General features: G+C 42.2%; 1 protein-coding gene across 3 annotated transcripts in view; it reads left to right on the plus strand.

Annotated features, from left to right (window-relative positions):
- The window catches only part of LOC137095283 (large ribosomal subunit protein eL6-like), a 78,331-nt gene extending 69,129 nt beyond the window's left edge, over positions 1-9,202 (plus strand). For all 3 annotated transcript variants that reach the window (XM_067461737.1, XM_067461738.1, XM_067461739.1), the window contains one exon: positions 8,788-9,202. In XM_067461737.1, the coding sequence (XP_067317838.1) occupies positions 8,788-8,940 (153 nt within the window). In that variant the 3' untranslated portion in view covers positions 8,941-9,202. The remainder of the gene's footprint in view (positions 1-8,787) is intronic.
- The last annotated feature ends 13,803 nt before the right edge of the window (positions 9,203-23,005 follow it).

Genomic DNA, 23,005 nt, shown 5'->3' on the forward strand with positions numbered 1-23,005 from the left:
TTTGCCAGTATAAAGAGCAAAAAAGACACTAGTTATTTCTTTTTTGTAGTCTCTGTGAATATACAAATGCATTTAACTATGCCTAAGCAGGTTCCAAGAGAAAGCTTTCCAAGCTCTTTTAAATTTTGGTGATAAGCCCTCCTACTCTTCCCCAGGACATAAAGGGTACCCTGGCTGATGGTTCCCAGTTCTTTTTTTCTGCCACTGCAGCTATTCCAAAAGCTGAAGATGTCCACCATGTGCTTCAAACATTGCATGAGCCGCTCCACAAAGATATCCTACTCAGACTAGAGGATGCTTGCCATAGATGCAGGCGAAACGTCAGGAGAAATGCCTCTAGAACATGGCCATATAGCCCGAAAAAACCCACAAGAACTTATGGACTTATGTACCTTGTCTCCCTGGGAGAAGGCCATGATGTTGGAGCATGTCAGCACTGCCAGGCCTTTACAGCACAGGCCAGAAAGATCAGAGAAATGAGTCTTTTCTTTGTTATACCAAAGGGCTCTCACACCTTCTATCACACCCTCCCAAGTATCAAGGTCATCAAAGAAATTGACAACATAGGCAGCAAAGACTACATCTAAATAACCTGCAAAAATATTGACACCTTTGATAGTGGCGTCAACATTGGACTCAATCATGTTTAATCAATCAACACACTCTGTAACTGTTGCTCTGCCATTCTCATCCTTGATGAGGATCCCGTTTAAGAGACTAATGAAGAGGCTAAGAGAACAGAAGTCACTGGGCCTATGCCTGCAAGAGTTTCTATCTTTTCCACACCAGAAAAGTCACTTGAAGCCAAGCTCCAAGAGAAAATGTCCTCCAAAAGAAGGAAGACTCACCAGCCTAATTCTCTGCTTCATTCAGAACAGAACCGGAAACCTCAGAACAGTCCTCTCATTGCTGTTGCTCCCTCCAGTACAGGCCTCATGTTCGCCCCCGGACTCAGTTGCTGAACCCTTCTCAGAAGGTGAGCTCCAAGACTCCCCTCAGAGGTCCACAGGTACCATTATACAAAGACTGTCCCTGACCTCTTCACTATCACTACCACAGGCCTGCCAGCAGTTTTCCTGCACCAGCCCACAACCCTGCAACATCTGAAGCTTCGCTCTTCTGCAGCTGCTAGTCATCCAGGCTTGTCAGAGTGGCTCAAATGTCCACTTCAAAGCAACCTCAACCTAAACACACATCAAAACCTCAAGGTCCAGAACCAGGACTCCTCCACTCCATGATTTGTAGAAGAGCATGTTTCTCTGATGACTGACCACAATGCCTGCTTTGAGGACTCAGTCTCAGTATTATCATTTGGCTTACAGCTCTCCCTGCAAACAACACTTATGCTGTTGATCCTCCTTTGCCCACAGAACATCAGGATCTTCGGAGAACAGATAGTACAGATAGTTGAAGTTCTCAACATCAAAGTCAAACAGGTATCAAAAACCATCAACGACCCTGTCTTTAAGAAGGTCCAAGAATAAACTCCCCCAGCCATTTTGCTGCTGTTTCTCCCTTATCAGCTAGAAGTAATTTCATCGATTCCATCCACATCTAAAAATATAGAATCGTGGTATAGGGTTGATTATTAAAAAACATGAGTAATTGGCACACCATGTATAATGGATTTTTTTCAGATTACACACTGCTGCCACCAAATATATAGGATTTTAGGGTACTGGGCACAACACACAAAAGTTTAAGGTAGGGCTGCTACCAATATTATAACACTCTTCCCCAGTCTTCTTTATGGGACTAGGTTGTAAGAGAGGCACAAAGAGGCATTTGTTTTCTTAATAACAAAGAAAGATGTTCATTTGTTTACTGAGAACAGGCATTGAAACCTTAATGGTTGCAGATTGGTACAGAGCATAATGGTTACTGATAAATAGTTCAACACTTAAAACTTCAGGTTCCAGTCAACCTTTATAATATACAGGAAACTATTAGCCTCCAATTAAATAGTTCCTTATTCCCAAACAACCCAATTGGTCCTGCAAGGTAGGACAGTTCGTTAAATCATCCTATAATCAAAATATCTCATTGGCCAATGTAGAAGACAAGCATTTAAATACCGTAGGGAGAAAGTTATAGTCCATTGTGTTCCTCCTCATCAGAATAGTGAATTATGGAGCCAGCATGAGGGCTTACCAACAACTCCTGTGGGAGAGAGTGGGCCTGTTCCATTCTAAACCGTTGCATGAGTACAGGACAGTCCTCAACACCTTCAGCAAGAAGTGACATTTCTAGCTCACCTTGAGACCCAGATGACAAAGCGTACAGAAGATACCACAGGCAAGATTATTGCACACACAGTTGTGATCAAATGTCGTGCATATCCTTAACAGGTCGTAGAGGAACTCCCATTCGACGCCCTAGGACAGGGGACTTCAAACTAAGGCCCGGGGGCCAGATGTGGCCCTTCAAGGTCATTTACCCGGCCCTCGCTCAGGGTCTACCTAAGTCTGAAATGACTTGAAGGCACACATCAACAACAACAACAATCCTATCTCATCAGCTAAAAGCAGGCCCACACTTCCCATTGGAATACTAATAAGTTTATATTTGTTAACATTGTTCCTCATTTTAATTATTGTATTGTTTTAAAGTATTTTTACACTACAAATAAAATATGTGCAGTGTGCATAGGAATTCATTCATATTTTTTTTCAAATTATAATTGGCCCTCCAACAGTTTGAGGGACTGTGACCTGGCCCTCTGTTTAAAAAGTTTGTGAACCCCTGCCCTAGGACATTTCAGTAGAGGCATAGATGACAAATTTAAGTCCAACCAAGATTTAAAACTTCTAGCCAAGTGGGAATATCTTCAGCTTCCTCTCCCCATCAGAAACCATGCTGGCAGCCTCATCAGTACAGGAGACTGAACAACTTCTTCACCATGACAAAAGTTGCCTCCACTCTTGACCCCTCAACCATAGCAAAAAAAATCACCAGCACTAGGTTCTGGGACAATGCAGTCTCCTCATCAGGTACAAATGCTGATCTCACTGTACTTTTACTGATTTATCCATTATACATCAACCCCCTTTTACCAGATAAAGTTCTCCATTTCAGAACTGCCTCGCCTGCTTCACCCATTCTTGAGCACACATCACCTATGATGTGTGGGTTCTGGATATTGTTCAAAGAGGTTATGCCTTAAAGTTCGAGGAGCTCCTGCAAGCAGGTCTTGTTTGCTGCAAGACACCATCACCACACATCTTGAAATTAAATCATTCCTAGCCAAAGGGACAATCAAACCCATGTACTCAGAAAACAATCCATCTGTCTCCAGGTATTTCATGATACCAAAAAAGGATGGAGGTCTTTGCCTAATCCTCAATCCCAGAGCCCTCAACACCTGCCATGAACCCAAGATGTTCTACATCTTCCATCCTGTCTTTCCTGAAGGAAGATGACTGGTTCACCACTATAGACTTACAGGATGCATATTTCCATATTTCCACATCAGTCCCACCAAAGGTTCCTGGCTTTTCAAGTGCACTACCTCTCATACTGATTCACTGTCTTACCATGAAGCCTTACAATGGCTCCATGTGTGTTCACAGAGTGCATGGTGGCAGTAGCCACCCACCTGTGGAAAACTTGCATCACCCTTTTCCTTTACCTTAACAACTGACTGCTCACGGCCCAGTCAGAACCAGCCCTAAGAAACAACCTGCAAATCACCCTTGACCACCTCAAGTGGGCCTCATCCTCAACAAGGAAAAATTGAACCTCATCCCATTAAGGCGAATCAAGTTCATTGACGTGATCTTTGACTCCACTCTTAAGAGAGCATTCCTTCCCACAGACAGATTCAAAGCCATCCACCAAGAGATTGCTCAAATCCAAAGGTTATGTCGGGTCTGATTGAGGACTATCCAAACCATCCTTGGACACATGGCCTCTATGGTCTTAGTCACACCCTATACATGACTTCACATTCATCCCCTTCAGAAATGATTTGTGGACAGCTTCAATCTCTTACTAAAACACAATTCATCTCACCATCCTGAGACTGATCCTTGAATCCCTGTCTTGGTAGAAGGTCAAAAGCCATGTCTGCACCAAGGTACCATTTCACAAACCCTCTCCAAGCCAATTTCTAACAACAGACTTATCTTCTTTCAGATGGGGAGCTCACTGTGACCACCTCCCCACTCAGGCCCCACTCATTCTGTCTCTAGCAGAATCAGAGAACCACATATTTATTATTACTTGCACTTATTTACCGCCACTCTCAGCCCAAGGGCGACTCGTGGCGGTGAACAACAACATAGAAAAGACAATTTACAATAATCAGGACAATACATAACACGCTACTACTAATTGACATATACTTATACTAAAAATCCGCTTCGTCGTATCATGGGTCATAGTCAGTCTCATAGTCGTGGTCCATTCCGGTCGTCATTGCCAAGGATATAGTACTCAATTAAAGGCCAGCTCGAAGAGCCAGGTTTTCAGGCTCCTACGAAAGGCCATAAGGGAGGGCGCCTGCCTGACTTCGGCAGGGAGGGCGTTCCACAGCCGGGGGGCCACCACCGAGAAGGCCCGCTCTCTCGTCCCCGCCAGGCGTGCCTGTGAGGCAGACGGGACCGAGAGAAGGGCCTCCCCGGATGATCTCAAGGTCCTCGTGGGCTCGTAGGCCTTAGTAGCGGGTGGGAAGGAGTGACAGAGTTGGACATCATCTGCGTACAGATGACACCGCACCCCGAAACTCCAGATGATCTCACCCAGCGGCTTCATGTAGATGTTAAACAGCATGGGGGACAGGATGGAGCCCTGAGGAACCCCACAGGTCAAAGGCTGTGGTGTTGAACAGGAGTCCCCCAATAACACCTTCTGGGTGCGGCCCTCCAGAAATGACCGGAGCCACTGCAAAGCAGTGCCCCCGAGACCCATCTCTGCAAGGCGCCCCAGAAGAATACCGTGGTCGACGGTATCGAAGGCCGCTGAGAGGTCCAGGAGCACCAACAGGGACACACTCCCCCTGTCTAGCTCCCGGTGCAGATCATCCACTAAGGCGACCAAGACCGTCTCGGTACCATGTCCCGGTCTGAAACCAGACTGTGCCGGATCCAGATAATCCGTGTCTCTCAAGAATACCTGGAGTTGTGAGGCCACCACGCTTTCCATGACTTTGCCCAAGTAGGGGAGATTGGAAACAGGCCGAAAGTTTTCGAATTTAGTGGGGTCCAGTGATGGCTTCTTCAACAGCGGCTTTATAATAGCCTGTTTTAGGCTCGCTGGAATCTTGCCCTCCCGAAGGGAGGCATTCACCACCACCGTTACCCACTCGGCCAATCCCCCTCTGGCCTCCTTCAGAAGCCAGGATGGGCAGGGGTCTAGGATGGACGTGGTGGGTCTCATTCCTCCAAGTATCTTGTCCACATCCTCGGGCTTCACAAACTGAAAAGAATCCAACAAAATAGGACAAGCAGGTGCTTGTGTCACATCCACCGAGACTGCATTTAACGTGGCGTCCAGCTCAGAGCGGATCAAAGCGACTTTGTCTGCAAAGAACTGAGCAAATGCTTCACAGCGCGTGGCCGAATTGTCAGGGCTCCCACCTGAGGTAGGGGGAGTTAAAAGACCTCTGACAATCCGAAACAACTCCGCCGGATGGTTTTTTGCAGACGCAATAGTGGCCGCAAAGAAAGTTTTCTTTGCGGCTTTTATTGCCGAGGCATATGCCCTTAGGAAGGACACAAACCGTGTTCGATTTGGCTCGCTTGGGTCCGAGCGCCACACGCTCTCTAGAACCCTCTTCCTTCGCTTCATCGCTGCCAGCTCCTCGGTGAACCAAGGGGCTGGTTTAGCTCGGTTACTTGAGAGGGGACGTTCCGGAGCGATCCTGTCAATTGCCCTGGTCATCTCCCCATTCCAGAGAGCGACCAAGGCATCGACATGGTCACCTACCGAGGTGGCGGGAAACTCCCCAAGAGCCGTCAGGAATCCGTTCGGATCCATAAGCCTCCTGGGGCGGACCATCTTAATGGGTCCTCCACCCTTGCGGAGGTTAGGGGGCGCAGTGAGCCTAAATCTGATCAGGAAGTGGTCGGTCCATGGCAACGGAGAGATGGACAACTCCTCCACACCGCCACCCTGCTCCCATCCCTGGCAGAAAACCAAGTCCAATGTATGTCCAGCACAGTGGGTGGGGCCAGTTATTCGTTGGGACAGCCCCATGGTCGCCATGGCGGACATGAAGTCCTGAGCCGCTCCTGTGAGGGTTGTCTCGGCATGGATGTTGAAGTCCCCCAGCACAAGAAGCCGTTGGGACTCCACCGCCAGGCTCGAGACCACCCCCGCTAGCTCAGGTAGGGAGACTGTAGTGCAGCGAGGTGGACGGTACACTAACAGAATCCCTATTCTGTCCCGGTCACCCACCCTCAGGTGGACGCATTCAAAATTTGTGGTCTGCGGGATGGGGCTCCTGGTCAGATGGATGGAATCTCTATAGACCACTGCGACCCCGCCTCCCCGTCCTCCGGCTCTTGGTTGGTGTTGCACGGAGAAACCTGGCGGGCAAAGCTGGGCGAGGTTTACGCCCCCAGCTTCATCCAGCCAGGTCTCCGTAATGCACGTAAACCTCCTTGAATTCCTAGTTAGCTTCAAGGTCTTTCAAGCGTTAGCCCTGGTACTCCACAACAGCCATGTTTATATATGTATTTATATAACACACTACAGCACTACAAAAGGGAGGCCTCAGGTCCAGACAGTCTAACACTGTCCCTTCAGTTATATGATTGATGTATCGATCATAACATACACCCTCTATCACCACATCTGGGAAAACAAAACAACCTCACAGACTGCTTCAGCCACTCTGGCTCAACCTGCCACAAGTGGAGGCTTGACCTCAACACCTCCACCCAGTTTTCAACGGTTGAGATTGGCCATTGATACATCTCTTCACCTTCTCATCCAGTGCCCTCTTCATGGCCAGGAAAAAACCTGATGCCTCAATAGGCTGCCTCGGTGAGACCTTCCTCCTTGAATGGATAGGGTCCCACTGCTATTTCCACCTCTTCCCCTCATTCTGAGAATGATTGAGAAAATCTCCTCCACACAAACCGCATCTTAGTGGCTCCAACCTGGCCCAGGCAGACATGGTACTCTGCCATGATGCACCTGTAGAACAGCACCACCACTCCTTCCCTCTAGTCCCTCACATTCTCTTGACAGAGAGTGGCAGGATATTACACCTGAATATTCCTCCCTCCACCTCACCACCTGGAGGTGCCACTCCTAGATGCCCTCCTTGAAGGTCTCCACACCACCCTTTGGGCAGCACACAACTGACTATGTCAAAATCCTACATCTACAAATTTACCCGCTTCTCCTCCTTCCTCACCTCTCAGGGAACTTTAATCAATATAGCCTTGATCCCAGATGTTCTCGACTTCCTCCTCACACTGTTGAGCAGGAGCCTGGCGATCTCATTAAGGACTTACCTGGCTGCTCTCTCCTGGTCCTTCCAATGCAAAGGACTCCCATCCCTCTTCTCAAACCATTTCATATAGACTTTTCAACAGAGCTGCACCAACTTCCATCCACCCAACAGACCACCCACGCCAGGATAGAGCCGAGCTTGTACTATCCCAGGTTTTGGGTTCTCCATTTGAACCCCGAGCTATGACTAACCTCAGACTCCTGTTCTGGAAGGTGGCCTTCCTAGTTGCCATCATATCAGCTCACCACCCTCAGTTACAATGCTAAGTACCAACAAGCCATACCTCTTCTTCCACAAGGACTGAATGGTCCTCCACCCAGACATTATCTTTCTGCCAGGTAGTGTCCCTTTTTCACAACAACCAGGACATTATCCTGCTTACTTTCTTCCAGGTCCCCTCCAACACCCTTGAGTAGAAACTGCATCTTCTTGGTGTTAAGAGGGCTCTTCTCTTTTACACAGATTGAATCCAAGCACTGTGCAAGACACAACACCTGTTTTTTTTCTTATACCCCTAACAAAGAGGGCCTTCCCAGAAAATTTTTAACATAGAAACAGCACTACAATGCCTTGTCTCTGTCATTGAAGTTGTCAGTCACTTTCCACTTTACTTCAAACCGTTACTTATATTTATTTTATTTAACATTTACATACTACAGTCCTGAAATGTTCAGCACCATGCATACCTCTGCCTAAGCTACCTGTCAACTTTTGAGCCCGTTCGCCTTTGACCAACACAGCTATCTCACCGTACTATTATTCCTCCCTCATAAGGACCATTTTAGCCTTTCCTTATGAGAAATTGTTATGCACTTGACCAATCAAAAATATTTGTTACTTTGTGTTCTGCTCAATGAACTTGAGTACTTCTTTTTGCACTACCTTGGTGTCAGTTTTACATGTTTCCCACCTTCCTGCACCTAAACTTGCTAGTCTCCATTTGTGTGTATTCACAGAGACCATGAAGAAGAGGTTGCTTACCTGTAGCTGCATTCTTCAAGTGGTCAAAATTCACACACCTGATCCTCTCCTCTCTCATGCAAATCTCTCCCTTTTTAGCTGCTTGCAGCTTGGGAACTGGAAGCACCAGCCAGGATGCCTTTTATGCTCTGGGGAGGAGTGGGCAGGGTTACTGTCAAAACTATAAAGTTGGAGCTTGAAAAAGCTTTCCTTTGGAACCAGATGCAGTTAAATCCATTTGTGTGACTTCACAAAGCACCACTCAAACAGTTACAGGCAAGCAACCTATCTTTCTGTATCTCCACAGCAACAATATTAATGGACAAGGAATGAACTTTGCATAACACAGCATTCTGTTTTCTCAGAAATACAAGATTACAGAGCAACGCAAAGTGGACCAGAAAGTTGTGGACTCCCAAGTCCTTTCAGCCATTAAGAAGGTGCCTCAACTTCAAGGTTATCTGCGGTCCACATTTTCACTTGCCAATGGAATTTATCCTCACAAATTGATATTCTAAACAGCCTTGAGGTCAAGTGAACTATCAAATGCTCTAGTCTCATTTCTTTTATAGCGATCGAGATATGAAATGTGTTTTTATTTAGATGCTTTGTAGTTTTCTTTCCTGATAGCTAAGTATTTTTTATTTGACCTTGCTGGAAATTAGGGTTTACCATATAGTATCACCCTTGTTCTGAAATTCTTCAAATTTGCTTACTAAGGAAGCATCAGCATTCAGATATATTACTTTTCAATAAATTAGCAATCACACAACATTCTAATGGGGTGGTGGACCTAGGTTTCACTTTCAGCAGTGTACCTTCATATGGTACACAGTGTACACATTACCACCTCATATTTCAGGTTTGTATGATTGAAATGTGAAGGTAAGAATTAACCAACTTGGTTGAGGACTTAAATACAAAGTTTTTTATTTAAGTCCTCAACCAAGTTGGTTAATTCTTACCTTCACATTTCAATCATACAAACCTGAAATATGAGGTGGTAATGTGTACACTGTGTACCATAAACACTTCTAGCTTTGTCAAGAGGAGTATCTGATCATGATAGTTTTTCAGCAAAATTTGTGTAGATGGTGTGAATGAGTACAAAGCTGCTGGACTGCTTCCCTGCCTCCTAGCTAGGTCTGATAGAAGTTGCAGCCCAACATCATTCTAGAGAATTACAAAATTCCCCTTTAATGTACTAAATAAATATTAAAAAATCATCAGCAAAGTTTACTTTTGACACATAATTTGCACAACTTGCATTTCACCTCGTAAAATATGTAATAATGTATTGACTATTGTTTATATAAGCAATAATCTAATATTTGTCACAGGTGAACAGGAAAGAGGAAAACCACACCACTACTACTTAAAATTAGTAAGATCTCTAATTCCAAATAGTATTGGCCAAAGGAAGAGAATACTGAAACTGAAATGTTGAAAGGGACAACGTCGATGTTTAACATTTTATTATATTTTCACTTTTATACTAAATACCTGGTTACTGAGAGTTCATTGTCCAAGTATTTTTGCTGTTATTTTTCATCACCAGAAGTTTATTCTAATCTGGATTGTTCTCATTCATCAAGAAACATTTTTAAAATTAAAATCATAGTTTTAAGTTCATGCCATAGCAAGAGTGTGAGGTCTTCCTTGTCTCTAGCAGTTACAAAAATGTTGCTGAAATATATATATAAATGTAATGTTCGTTTGTGGGATTAACAGAACTCAAAAACCACTGGATGAATTGACACCAAATTTGGATACAAGACACCTAACAACCCAATGTATGTCCATCACTCAAAAAAATTGATTTTGTCATTTGGGAGTTGTAGTTGCTGGGAATTATAGTTCACATTCTGAAGCCCACCAACAATGGAATTGAACCAAACTTGGCAGACAGTTCTTCCATGACCAATAGAAAATACTGGAAGGGTTTGGTGGGCAGTGTCCTTTGGTTTTGGAGTTGTAGTTCACCTACATCCAGAGATCACTGTGGGCTCAAACAATGATGGATCTGGACCAAACTCAATACTCAACATGCCCAAATGTGAACACTGGTGGAGTTTGGGGAAAATAGAATTTTAACATTTGGGAGTTGTAGTTGCTGGGATTTATAGTTCACCTACAATCAAAGAGCATTCTGAACCCCACCAACAATAGAATTGGGCCAAACCTCCCACACAGAACCGCCATGTGGGCCACAGCAACACGTGGCAGGGACACCTAGTGTGTGTGTGTGTGTGTGTGTGTGTGTGTGTGTGTGTATATATATATATGTATATATATATATATATATATATGTATGTATGTATATGTATATGTATATGTATGTATATATATAAAATTAGGTACCTATTTTTATACCAAGGAATAAATTTTTCAGGAAAATGCGTAATAAAACATCATAGTCAACATGCCTTTCTAAACAACACAACACAACGATTTGAGGAAAATAATACATAGAAATGAATCTGGAATAGATCAACAGATAGTAGAACACAATTTCAAATTTAATCATTACTAATGCTATCACATGGAGCCCCCGGTGGCGCAGTGGGTGAAAGCACTGAGCTGCTGAGCTTGTTGATTGAAAGGTCGCAGGTTCGATTCTGGGGAGTGGAGTGAGCTTCCTCTGTCAGCCCTAGCTTCTGCCAACCTAGCAGTTTGAAAACATGCAAATGTGAGTAAATCAATAGGTACTGCTCCGGCGGGAAGGTAACTGCGCTTCATGCAGTCATGCCGGCCACATGACCTTGGAGGTGTCTATGGACAACACTGGCTTTTCGGCTTAGAAATGGAGATGAGCACCACACCCCAGAGTCAGACATGACTGGACTTAATGTCAGGGGACTTCCTTTACCTAATGCTATCACAAGCATTTATCTTTTACTGGAAAATGTCTTGTTTTTCCAAGTTTTTAGAGGCCGGAAAAGCTTTGTCATGAGAACAGCTATCTATTCGCTCATTTAATGGAGTCCCCGGTGGCGCAGTGGGTTAAACCTCTGTGCCAACAGGACTGAAGACTGACAGGTCACAGGTTCTCATCCGGGAAGAGCGTGGATGAGCTCTATCAGCTCCAGCTTCTCATGCGGGGACATGTGAGAAGCTTCCCACAAGGATGGGCAACGTCCTTGCAGATAGCCAATTCTCTCACACCAGAAGCAATTTGCAGTTTCTCAAGTCATTCCTGACATGACAAAAAAAAAGCTCATTTAATTTGTTGTATTCATAAATGATTAAAAAACGTCCTCAAATCTGAGGGCTTTAATTTTCCTCAAGAATGTATCTATAATTTCAGGTATTCCATTTTCTTTAATTTTACAATTACAGCTACAATTCACCCATAGCCACTAAAGTGGTTATTAGCAGAATCAAGTATTCTACTAAGAACACTGGGAAAATTCACTACTTTAGTAGAATATCCTCTAGGTTTTAGGCTAATTTAGGCTTTTCTTCATGATAGCTTGTTTTTCTTTGTTGCATTCTTCCAGAGAACTGTGGAGATTTTTGTCAACGCAGTATACTTATAAATGTTTTTGTTCCTTACCTTTAGAAGAATAAAAACGTTACAAACTCATATGGCTGATTCCTTATTCCTTGTTTACTGGTTTTTATTTTCATAAAACTTTAAAATCAGACAAATCAAAATGACACGGATTTACTGTCATTGCACACTGATCTAGATTTTAAGTGCCCCCTCCCTCCATTGCATTATTCCATAATGGAAAAAAATCTTCAAGGTCAAACATTCCTGCTATTCTAAACAACCCTTTTTTAAAGATTACATATAAAGGGATGATAACTGAGGGCAGCAAAGATAAGAAAACATTCTGTACCACCACAACTGCAATGATGAGCCCTTTTCCGAGCATTATGTAGTCTCACTTTCTCAGAAAGTTGGAATTTCTTGGTTAGTCCCAAAGCTATGTCTATCCAAATTACATTTGAATAGAAATCAGGGAAAAATAACTAAGCTTGTATTCCTCAATACAAGGAATAGATGGACCCAAAAATCTTATATCTAGGAGTGTTTTCTATAAAATGAAACTCATTTTAACTGGAAGTTTCTATGATAGGAACTTCTACTAGGGCGATTTTTGTGTCCCACCCGGGTTTGAAATAATTTTTTCCTCAAATTTCTTAAGGGCTGTTCCGGGTGAAGGCAAGATGGCAGCTGATGCGGGCTTCTGAGCTCCGAGCTAAACAAAAGCCAGGACACCCCCCGCCCCTATGGGGACGAAGACCAGAAGGATTCCACAAACTGACGGAAGGAGGTCAGTTTGAAGCTAATCTAAGAGGGGCAACTGCCGAAGGTGGTAAAAAGTGGTCCACCCTCAAGGAGGGTCAATGTACCCACCTGGCAGATCCTGTGGAGAAAGCTCCCCCCCCCCCCCCCCCGGGGAGGAGGTATGGCTTGAAAGAGCTGTCAAAAGTCCGACTGCCTTCATTAAAAGGCAAAAACAGTATTAAAAAGAAAAAAAGCCAGAAGAAAGGAAGCAGGGAGCAAAAAGGCTGCTTTCTGTGTTAATAGACTGAAGGAAAGTTCAGGTGAAAATGAGGCACTCCCTAGAAACAAAGAGACTGGAGGGAGGATGCTGGAAGAAGTGGGATACAAAGAAAAGAAGGAAACCAAGGCAAATCAGAGAGAGAGGTGAGAAAGAGGTGGGGATGAACAGCATTGAGAACTCAAAGATAATTGAGACTCTAACCTAACTGGTTAATATATTAGAAGGGAGCACAGGGAGATCGATCATTTTTGCAGCTGGGAACTGTGGCGTCTTTAAGGAATGAAGAGTCTGACAACAAAAGGAAGTGACAAAGAGGAGAGACAGGAAGAGGAAGACAAGATCACCTGGGAAATAGGCATGTGCAAGAGGGTGGAAGAAGGGCACAGGACAAAGTGAGAAGAGAAGAATAGTATAACTCAAAGGAGACTCAAAGGATTCAAAAGGACACAAAAGAGGGACTTCAAACAAGGGTGGAGAAAGGTGAATGTCCAGAAAAAAGGAGAGGTAATAAAGAGCTTTGACAAAGTCAGTTAAAGGCTTCAGAAAGGTTAAAGGTTTCAGAAGCCACGAAGGGGGAGAAAGTTTATTGATACTGATGAAGAAGCCCCCATAAGGAAAGGAAAGAAAGGTAGTAAGAACAAACTTACTTATTTACAGTTGAACTGGTCACGTATCCATGTATCCATTTATAATCAAACTGAATAAACTTATATATTCAATTAAACTGGATAAACTGATTAACAGACCTAATTAATTTCATAAATTGGATAAACTATAAACCGTACAACAGAATTAATTTCATACTCTTTAATATTTTCTAGTCAATTCATTTGAAAGGCCTCAAAGGTAATGATATATTAGTGAACGAGACAGTATTTATACAAAAGATATTAAGATAGAGTTCAAAATACTAGTAAAGGGGGAAACAAAGATAGACTATAAAACAGGTGAAATAAAATAATAAAACAAAATAATTGATTCAAAATTAATTAAATTAATAAAAAATAATTAATTTAAAAATAATTAAAATAACAAATTAAAAATATAAAGAGAATCTATAATGGACAAATCTACAACTACAACCAAAATGAACAAAGCATCAACAGCAAGAAGACACTCAATACAAGGGGAGATAACACTTAAAGATTTGATGTTGATGCAAAAAATTCAAGAGAACCAGGAAAAAATGCAACAAAGCATGCAAAAGATGTTTCAAGAGGAATTAGGAAAGATGAAGAAGGAACCAAAAGAAATTTTGACAATTAAAAAGGAAGTCAATGAGATGCAGCAAGAAATAAAAGAAATAAAAAAGAGATTATTGTAAACATTCCAAAGTAAAGCAAATGCAAAAATTAACAAATTAGAAGAGATAAACGAAAAACTTGAGAGACAACAAGAACAGCAATGAAAGAAAAAGAATACCTGCTGAGGTTTACAAACATTGAAGAAGAAAAAAGAAGAGGACTTGAGAAGTATAATCGGAGATTACTGCAGATATGTTAGGATCTACTTTAGAGGAAATGGATCTTAATATTGACTGACTATACTGAATTAATATGAATTATGCAAGAAAGAACAAGGTTGCCAGAGACATAATTGTACATTTCAAAAGAAAAACAATTCGGGATGAGCTACTAAAAAACTGAAGAGAATAAGTAATTCTGAAATGTTTTTATGTTAGATGATTTTATTTTGTGTAAATGCTATTTTAGACTGTAAGTCGCTCGGAGCACCTTGGTGGAGAGCGACTAATTAAGAAATGAAGTGAAGTGAAGTGAAATAATTTACCCCAGCAGCACTGAATAAAATAAAATAAATACTACTTTCTCACAGATGAACCAGATAAGATTCATATGGGAGAGGACAGAAGGAATATTGGTGACATACAATGAATGTAAATACTGGTTAACGACTGAAGAAAAAGCGAAGGAATTTTAAAAAAAGCTCAGCAAAGACCTGGAAAAAAATCCAAAACATGGAAAGACAAAGAACCCTGCAACCAACCAGGAACAGGGAAAGGACTGGAATGGAAAGGAGATGTAAAAGAAAGAAAAGGCCCAGACCTACCTCTTTGGAGGAATATGAAGAACTCCTAAACAAGGATGAGGATGAAGCAAACCAAGACGAACTCAACGATGAAATAGACAATGATAGTGTCAATATTTTCAGTTAATGTAAATGGGTTAAACATATAAAATCAAAGACTATTATTATGCAATCAACTATAAAAGGGAAATTATGGCCTAATTGCCTTACAGAAGATACACATTTCACAAAGACAGGTCTCACACTTGGTGCAGAAACAATTAGGTACCAAATTCCATTCTTCTGCACTTCAAAAAAAAGAGGGGCTGGATATATGCAAAGGAAAAAATGAAAGCAGTAATGGCATTCAAGGATCAGGAAGGGAGGATGGTAGGGGTTAAAGTAAAAAATTAATAACCAGGAGATCCTAATTTGCAATATATATGCCCCGACAGGAGCCAAATTGCAATGTATAAAACAATTAAAGAAGAAAATACAGGAACAGGAATACAAAAACCTGATAATATTAGGGGACTTCAATGGCGTATTAAACTGTGATCTGGATAAGTCGAAGAGAAGGAAAAAAGGGGGAGATCCTAAAGGGGGGAAACTACCATTAAGCTTCCTGCACTTAAAAGAAAGAACTTTTCCTACAAGATATTTGGAGATGAAGGACTACACCTTCTATTCCGATTTGCACCAATCTTGGTCCCACATTGACATGGTTTGGGACACAAATTCATTAATAACTAAAATTAACAAAGTTAAAATTATGCCCAGAGTCAACACAGACCAGTCTGATAAAAGTGGTAATAGAAGAGAGACAAAGAATCAGGAGGTAGAGACTAAATGAGAACTTATTAACAACAGAGAAAGAGATAGAAAATTATAGGAAATTACAAAAGGATTTTTTTTATCTGAACAATAACAAAAAACAAAAAAGGAAGTAGTGTGGGATGCCAGCAAGGATTACTCAAAAAGAGGAAGAGATGTGAAGATCAGCATAAACTACAAAAAAAATAGAAGAAAATGAAGCAGTACTAAAATCAAGTACAAAAAAGTCAATTAGAGCTAGAACTTATTAGGAAATAAACTCAGCCCAACTCAAGCAAATGGCAAAAATTTTAAAATATCTAAAAGTTAATTACTTTGCAAATGCTAATAGAAAATTATTGGCAAAGAAACTAATGAAAAAAAGATGACAACAGCACATAACTCAGATAACCAAAGATGGGAGAAATTAATTTACAGATGAGGAGATAACTAAAAAAATAGGGAATTTTTTAAAAGAACTTTACAAAAGGATCAGATAAAAAAGAAAAATGTAATATATATTGCTGAACAGAAATTAGAAAAGATAATAGAGAGCCAAAAGGAATTGCTTAATAAGCCAGTGACAGAAGAAGAAATCAGAAAAGCAATTAAGAAACTATCTATTAACAAGCCATCCGCAATGTATTATAAAAATTTTCAGGAAGAACCAATTCAATATCTAAAAGAAATAATGAATAATATTCTGTTCCATCCAAGAATAACAGAGTCCTGCAAACTTTTCATATCACACTAATACAAAAGGAACAAACCGATCCAATCAATGTTAGAAACTATAGACCTATCTCTCTGTTGAATAATGACTATAACATCTTTATGGGCATAATGGTAAAGAGATTAAAAACATTTCTAAGAGATACCATCAAAGAGGACCAAACCAGCTTCTTGCCAAACAGACACATGAGAGATAATATTAGAATAGTATGAAATACAATAGAATTTTATGAAAACAACACACAAAGGTAGTTGGGTTTATTATTTGTGGATGCAGAGAAAGTGTTTGACAACATCAACTTGGATTTTCTGTTACAGATCATAAAAGAGAAAGACATGGGTTTTTATTTTATAAATGCAATAAAGACCATTTATTCTAAACAAAAAGCGAATATTTTAATAAACAGACAAGAGACAGGGAATATACCAATTCAGAAAGTACAAAGCAGGGATGTCACTTATTCCCCCTTATTATTCATTATGATGTTAGAAATCTTGTTGGAGAGGATAAGAAAAGATGAAGATTTGAAACGAATCAAACTAAGAAGTGAAGAGTACAAACTTAAAGCCTTTGCAGATGATCTTGTCTGTATTATAGAAAATCCCCTGGAAACAATACAGAAATGGGTCAAAAGGGTAGAATCTTTCGGGAAGATCGCAGCACTGAAAATTAATAAATCAAAAACCAAAATCTTAATAAAAAAATATAACCAAACCCAGAAAAGACTTACTACAGGAATTATCAGGATTCGAGGTAATGGACAAAATCAAATATTTAGGAATACAAATAACCGCCAGCAATTTACAATTGCTAAAAAATAATCATGAAACCACATGGAGGATCATCTGAAAGAAACTAGAGGATTGGAAGTACATGAACTTGATCCTACTAGGTAGGACAGCAGTCATAAAAATGTGTGTCCTTCCAATTGGAATGCTCTTTTATTTCAGATTATTCCAATGTTAAGGACCAATTATTGTTTTAATCTTTGGGAAAAATATATTACGAGGTTCATTTGGAGTGGGGGAAAAGCAAGGATTAAATATCAAATGTTAACAGATGCAAAAAAAAAAGAGAGGCAGACTAGCACTCCCAAATCTTCAAACATACTATGATGCATGTGCCCTGATATGGGTGAAAGACTAGGCCACATTAACAAAAAGGAAATTGCTAAATTTAGAGGGCTTTGATATTAGATGAGGTTGGCACTCATACCTTTGGTATGAAAAAGCCAAAATAGAAAAGAACTTCACTAATCATTTTGTGAGAACCGCCTTAATCAAAATATGGGGAAAATCACAAGAGAAGATTCCATGAAAAAACACCTTTATGACTATCCCCAATAGAGGCACACAATAAAAGAGAGGTCCCAAGAGATAAATGGCATACCTATAAACAATTGTTGGAGATACATGGAAGTTGAGACCATTAAAGGAATTAAGAGAGGTAGACAAAAATCTAACATGGTTCCACTACTTTCAAATAATGGACAGCTTTGAAGAAGATAAAAAGAATGGTTTTGTACTACAAGAGACAACTTGGGATATAAAAATGAGAAGCAAAAAGAAACGAATAAGGATTTTATATCAGAGACTTCTTCCCCAACCCATAACCCATTTGATCCCTCTCTTTTTCTATCTAAATTTACCTATTTAATTCCCCCCCCCCCCCAGTGTAAAATTTGTTTTTCACAATAAAGATGATTTAAAAAAAATTCTTATGGGCTGTACAGGGGCTACCAAGCTATTTTACTCCAATTGTTACAGTAGGTTCTTTGAAAACACACCAAACCTTACTTGAAATGGGAAAAGAAAAGGGCAGCTTTATTTTGACTGCCTGGGTCCCCGGGTGGTTAACTCCAACACAAATTCCCAAACCCCCCTTGGCCTGTTCACACAAAACATTTATACTCTTGGATTACACTCAAATCTTTCTTAAAACATTACATGGTTATTTTATATTTATAAATTTTTATTAAATGCATTTCTCTTTAATTGTACATAAAAAACAGTATATCAATGTATAATACATCGGGAGGGGGGAGTGGAAAAGAAGGAGAGAGAGAAAGAGAGAGACAGAAAAGAAGAAGAGGCAGAAGAAAGGGAGAAATAAGTGTGGGAAGGAAGAGGGGGGAAAGGGGGGAAGTGGGGTCTTAAATGCTGGGGAAGGGAGAAAGAGGGTAGTAGGAGGATAAAAAAGCTTTGACTTCCAAGCTTCTTCAGGTATGCCTCGTCATCATGTTCTTTTGCTTTTTGGATGTCTTCCCTTTTCACTTAGAATCATAGAATCATAGAATCAAAGAGTTGGAAGAGACCTCATGGGCCATCCAGTCCAACCCCCTGCCAAGAAGCAGGAATATTGCATTCAAATCACCCCTGACAAATGGCCATCCAGCCTCTGCTTAAAAGCTTCCAAAGAAGGAGCCTCCACCACACTCCGGGGCAGAGAGTTCCACTGCTGAACGGCTCTCACAGCTCTCACAGTCAGGAAGTTCATGTTCAGGTCTTGGTAGTAGGCGACTCCCTCCTTAGAGGAATGGAAGCTGTCATTTCCAGACCAGATGGGATGGCTTGAGAAATATGCTGCCTACCGGGGGCAAAAATACACCATATCACTCAGAGGCTCACCAGGCTCCTCAAGCCCTATCACCGTCCTCCCCTCATGTTGATTTTTGGGAATGACAGGGCCCCTTTTGTGCAATGTAGTGTGTAGGTCTCCAGAAAAGTGATCCTGTTGGTGTGAATTGTGTAGGTGAAAAGTGTTGTCCTCCTCCTTGACATCCCCGGTGCATTCGTCAAGGACATTCCATTGAGATTCGTCCAAGAGCCTATGGTTCTCCTGTATGTGTTCCTGTTGCACCTGGTTATGGTTGGGGATGGTACACCTGTACGATTGTGCAAGTGTGAATGTTGTGAAGTGTTGTCCCAGTCAGGGCTATCCCCTGCACACTGATCAAGGATGAGCCACTGATCAGTATCTAAGCCATTCTGGTCTTCCCCAATATGTTGTGTTTCTTGGTCAGGTGATAGTTGTGTGAGAATTTGGAATCTATTGTGTAACTGCAGCTGAGCGGTATTCTGAGGAGGCTTCCGGGTCCTATGTGTCCTTCTAAGGGTGACATTTCTCCAATCCTGAGGGTTGTCCACATCTGAGGTGCTGTTCTCTTAGGCCTCCCCGTAATGTTGGTGTGATATGGGCTGCGTGTCTAGGACAGTGTGGTGTGTGGTGTCTAAGAACAGCTCAAGTTCCTGAATGTCCTTAAGGGTCTTAATACGGTCCTCGAGTTGTCGGATCCTGTGTTCCATGCGAGTGATCTGTTTACACTTGGGGCAGATGTAATTGAGTCATTGTAGTGTGAAAAAGCTGAACATGCCACAGCTTGTGCATGAGACTTGTGCATGAGACGGGAAGTTTTCGTGTTTGTTCCATCTGGAGGTTGCTAATTACCTCCTCTTGGTGTGTGTTTGATGTTGTTGTCTGTATGCAGGGGTGAAAGTATAGGTTACTGAGTGTACGTTGGTTTATATAGGATAACCAGGAAGTCCCGCCTCTCAAACAAAGCAGTTAATTTTTAAACTCAGGAAGCCCTGCCTCTCAAACAAAGCAGCACTGAAAGCAGTTAAATTTAAACAAAGCTTATCCTGAAGCAGAAGGAAACAAAATGGATTCCTGCTTCCTCAACTTCTGTGGAAAGCCCAGCTGCCCCTTGGGTTCAGACGCTGGTTTATATAAGATAACCAGGAAGCCCCGCCTCTCAAACAAAGCAGTTAATTTTTAAATTCAGGAAGCCCCGCCTCTCAAACAAAGCAGTTAATTGTTAAACTCAGGAAGCCCTGCCTCTCAAACAAAGCACTGAAAGCAGTTAAATTTAAACAAAGCTTATCCTGAAGCAGAAGGAAACAAAATGGATTCCTGCTTCCTCAACTTCTGTGGAAAGCCCAGCTTGAATCTTAGTCTAATGTTATCTTTCTTTTAAGTTATTTCTCGTTCCCAATTGCAGTCTATTAGCCTAGTCTCTCTTTTCTATTCGTTTGTAGTTTTATGTGTGTATTTTTTTTTTCATTCTTGGTTAGTATTTGTGTTTAGTGTTTTCATCTATTTTCTTCCATGATATATTGATCTACTGTTCTCCAGTTTGTCTTTGACATCAGTCTTCTGTGCGAATCTTTTAAGGCAAAAGTTAGTTTATCTGCTTCTTTTATTTCTTGAATTTTCATCAACCATTCTTCTTTCGTTGCTATTTCTTTTTGTTTCCATTTTTTCGCCGCAACCATTCTGGCAGCAGTGGAGAGATATGTGAATAGGATGTCTGTGTTTCGGTCTTTTTCCATCTCCTCATCTGTTAGGCCCAGCAAAAAATATTCTGGCTTCAGTTGGATCTTTATTCTTAATATTTTTTCACATGCTTCTTGTACCATTTTCCAAAAAGCTTTTATTTTGGGGCATGACCACCAGGCATGATAGAATGTACCGACCTGTATCTCACATTTCCAGCATTAGTTCTGTGTGTTTTTGTACATTACACTCAACTTCTGGGGGGTCATGTACCACCTATAGAATATCTTTATCCAGTTCTCTTTCATGTCTGTCGAATAGGGGTATCTGAACTTTTTCGTCCACAGTTTCTCCCATTCCTTCAGTCTTATTGCTCTTCCAATGTTTGATGCCCATTTGATCATACATTCTCTTACCAATTCTGTCTTCGTGGCCCAGTCCAGCAGTTTCTTGTATATCTTGGTTATGGTCTTCTTTTCTTTTGTTAATATCCTATCCTGGAAGTCGTCTTTTTCCATGAAACCTGTTTCTTTGTCTTTTTTATTATATTCTTGTAGTTGTATAAAATGGAACCACGAGACTGTGCTGAATCTTTGGGTTATTTCTTCTCTTGTTTTCAATAGTGTGGAGCCATCTTTTTTGATGAGGATGTCCTTATAGGTGGGCCAGCTTGACCATCCTAATATTTTTCTTCGTAACCTCTGTGAATGCACACTTATGGAGAATCTGCGCCTGCGCAGGTCCCAACGGAAAACTTCCCAAGTTGAAACTTTCAAGTTTTAGCGGTAACCCTGCCCAGCCGCCCGCAGGGCATAAAAGGCACCCCGCGCGCACGCTCCGCCATTCCTGTTTTTTCTGCCGCTCGTCCCGCTCGGAAATTCCTATTATGTCAACAACTAGGTTCAAGCATTGTGTACAATGCTCAAAGAAGATACCTGACTCCGACAAGCACACAAAGTGCCTTCGGTGCCTTGGTGAGGGCCATAATACCTCGACTTGTCGACATTGCCAGGCCCTCACGGCACAATCGAGAAAGAATAGGGCAGCTCGGCTGAGAGTCCTGCTTTACGAACAGTCCTTGGCTCCTCAACTATCGACATCAACTGCCGTGATGTCCCAACCACCGGCTGCCCCTTCGACGTTGTCCGCTAGACCGGCCTCGGTGGCTTCTACCGCATTGAAGAGACCTCGCCAGTCTAAACAGCCATGTACCCTCGTGACCCAGACGGTACCGGCGAGACGTCCATCGACTTCGAGTTCCGTGGCTTCGATCCGATCAACGAGATCGACCTCCGCCACCTTCGACTTCGGCCATGAGAATCGCTTTCAAACGATCTCATGAGGAGGCTAGACGGGCCAAATCTTTTTTGCCCGCGGTTCCCCCAACTCCGGGGAAATCCCTTCAATCCTCCCAGCCTCCAGGTTAAGAAGAGGGCCCAACCACGCTCTTCTTCTTCGTCCTCATCGAGAAGGGTGGCTCAAACCTCTTCGGCAACTTCGTCGTCGAGATCGTCACCGATTCAGCCGGCTCAACAACAACCTCTCTCGATTGAGCCTACATCGCAGGTTCAGCAGGAGGTCGAGGCCGTCGCTTCACCGGAACAGTCGGTCCAGACCGTTGTCGAGCTCTCTCAACAACGTTCGACCGCGAGACAGGAGCTTTTCCCGCCTCCATCAACACCAGAGAGAGGGCACCAAACTGCACGATTGGCTAGAGCAGCTCAGGCCTCGGCTTCCAAGCAGCCTCCTCCCCCGTCATCGCCAGTGGGAGTTGCCAGGCCACTTCCAGCTGCTTCCAGACAACCCTCTTCGTCCCCTCACCCATCTGAGGAGGACGATCAGGACAATGACATTGAGGGTTCAATCCACTCAGAATCGGTCCTCTCCCTCGGTATCGAGAGATCGCCGACACACAACACCTATGAGGCGGATCCTCCCTCACCCACTGACAATGTTCAGGTTTTCGCCGATCAGATGGCCAGAATGGCTGAGACACTTGGCCTTGAGGTCAAACAAACGTCAAAGGCTGTGACTGATCCGGTGTTCAAGAGGGTCCAATCCGAGGCGCCGCCGGCACCTCTCCTGCCTTTTCTTCCTTATTTGCTAGAGGTTATACAGGCATCGTGGAAAACGCCTTCGTCAATACCACCTACGTCCAAGCGCATTGAAGCCTGGTACCGTACCGACGACGAAGGGCTAGAATGGCTCAAACATCACCCA

Source organism: Anolis sagrei, chromosome Y (genome assembly GCF_037176765.1).
Source record: "Anolis sagrei isolate rAnoSag1 chromosome Y, rAnoSag1.mat, whole genome shotgun sequence".
NCBI classification, from domain to species: Eukaryota; Metazoa; Chordata; class Lepidosauria; order Squamata; family Dactyloidae; genus Anolis; species Anolis sagrei.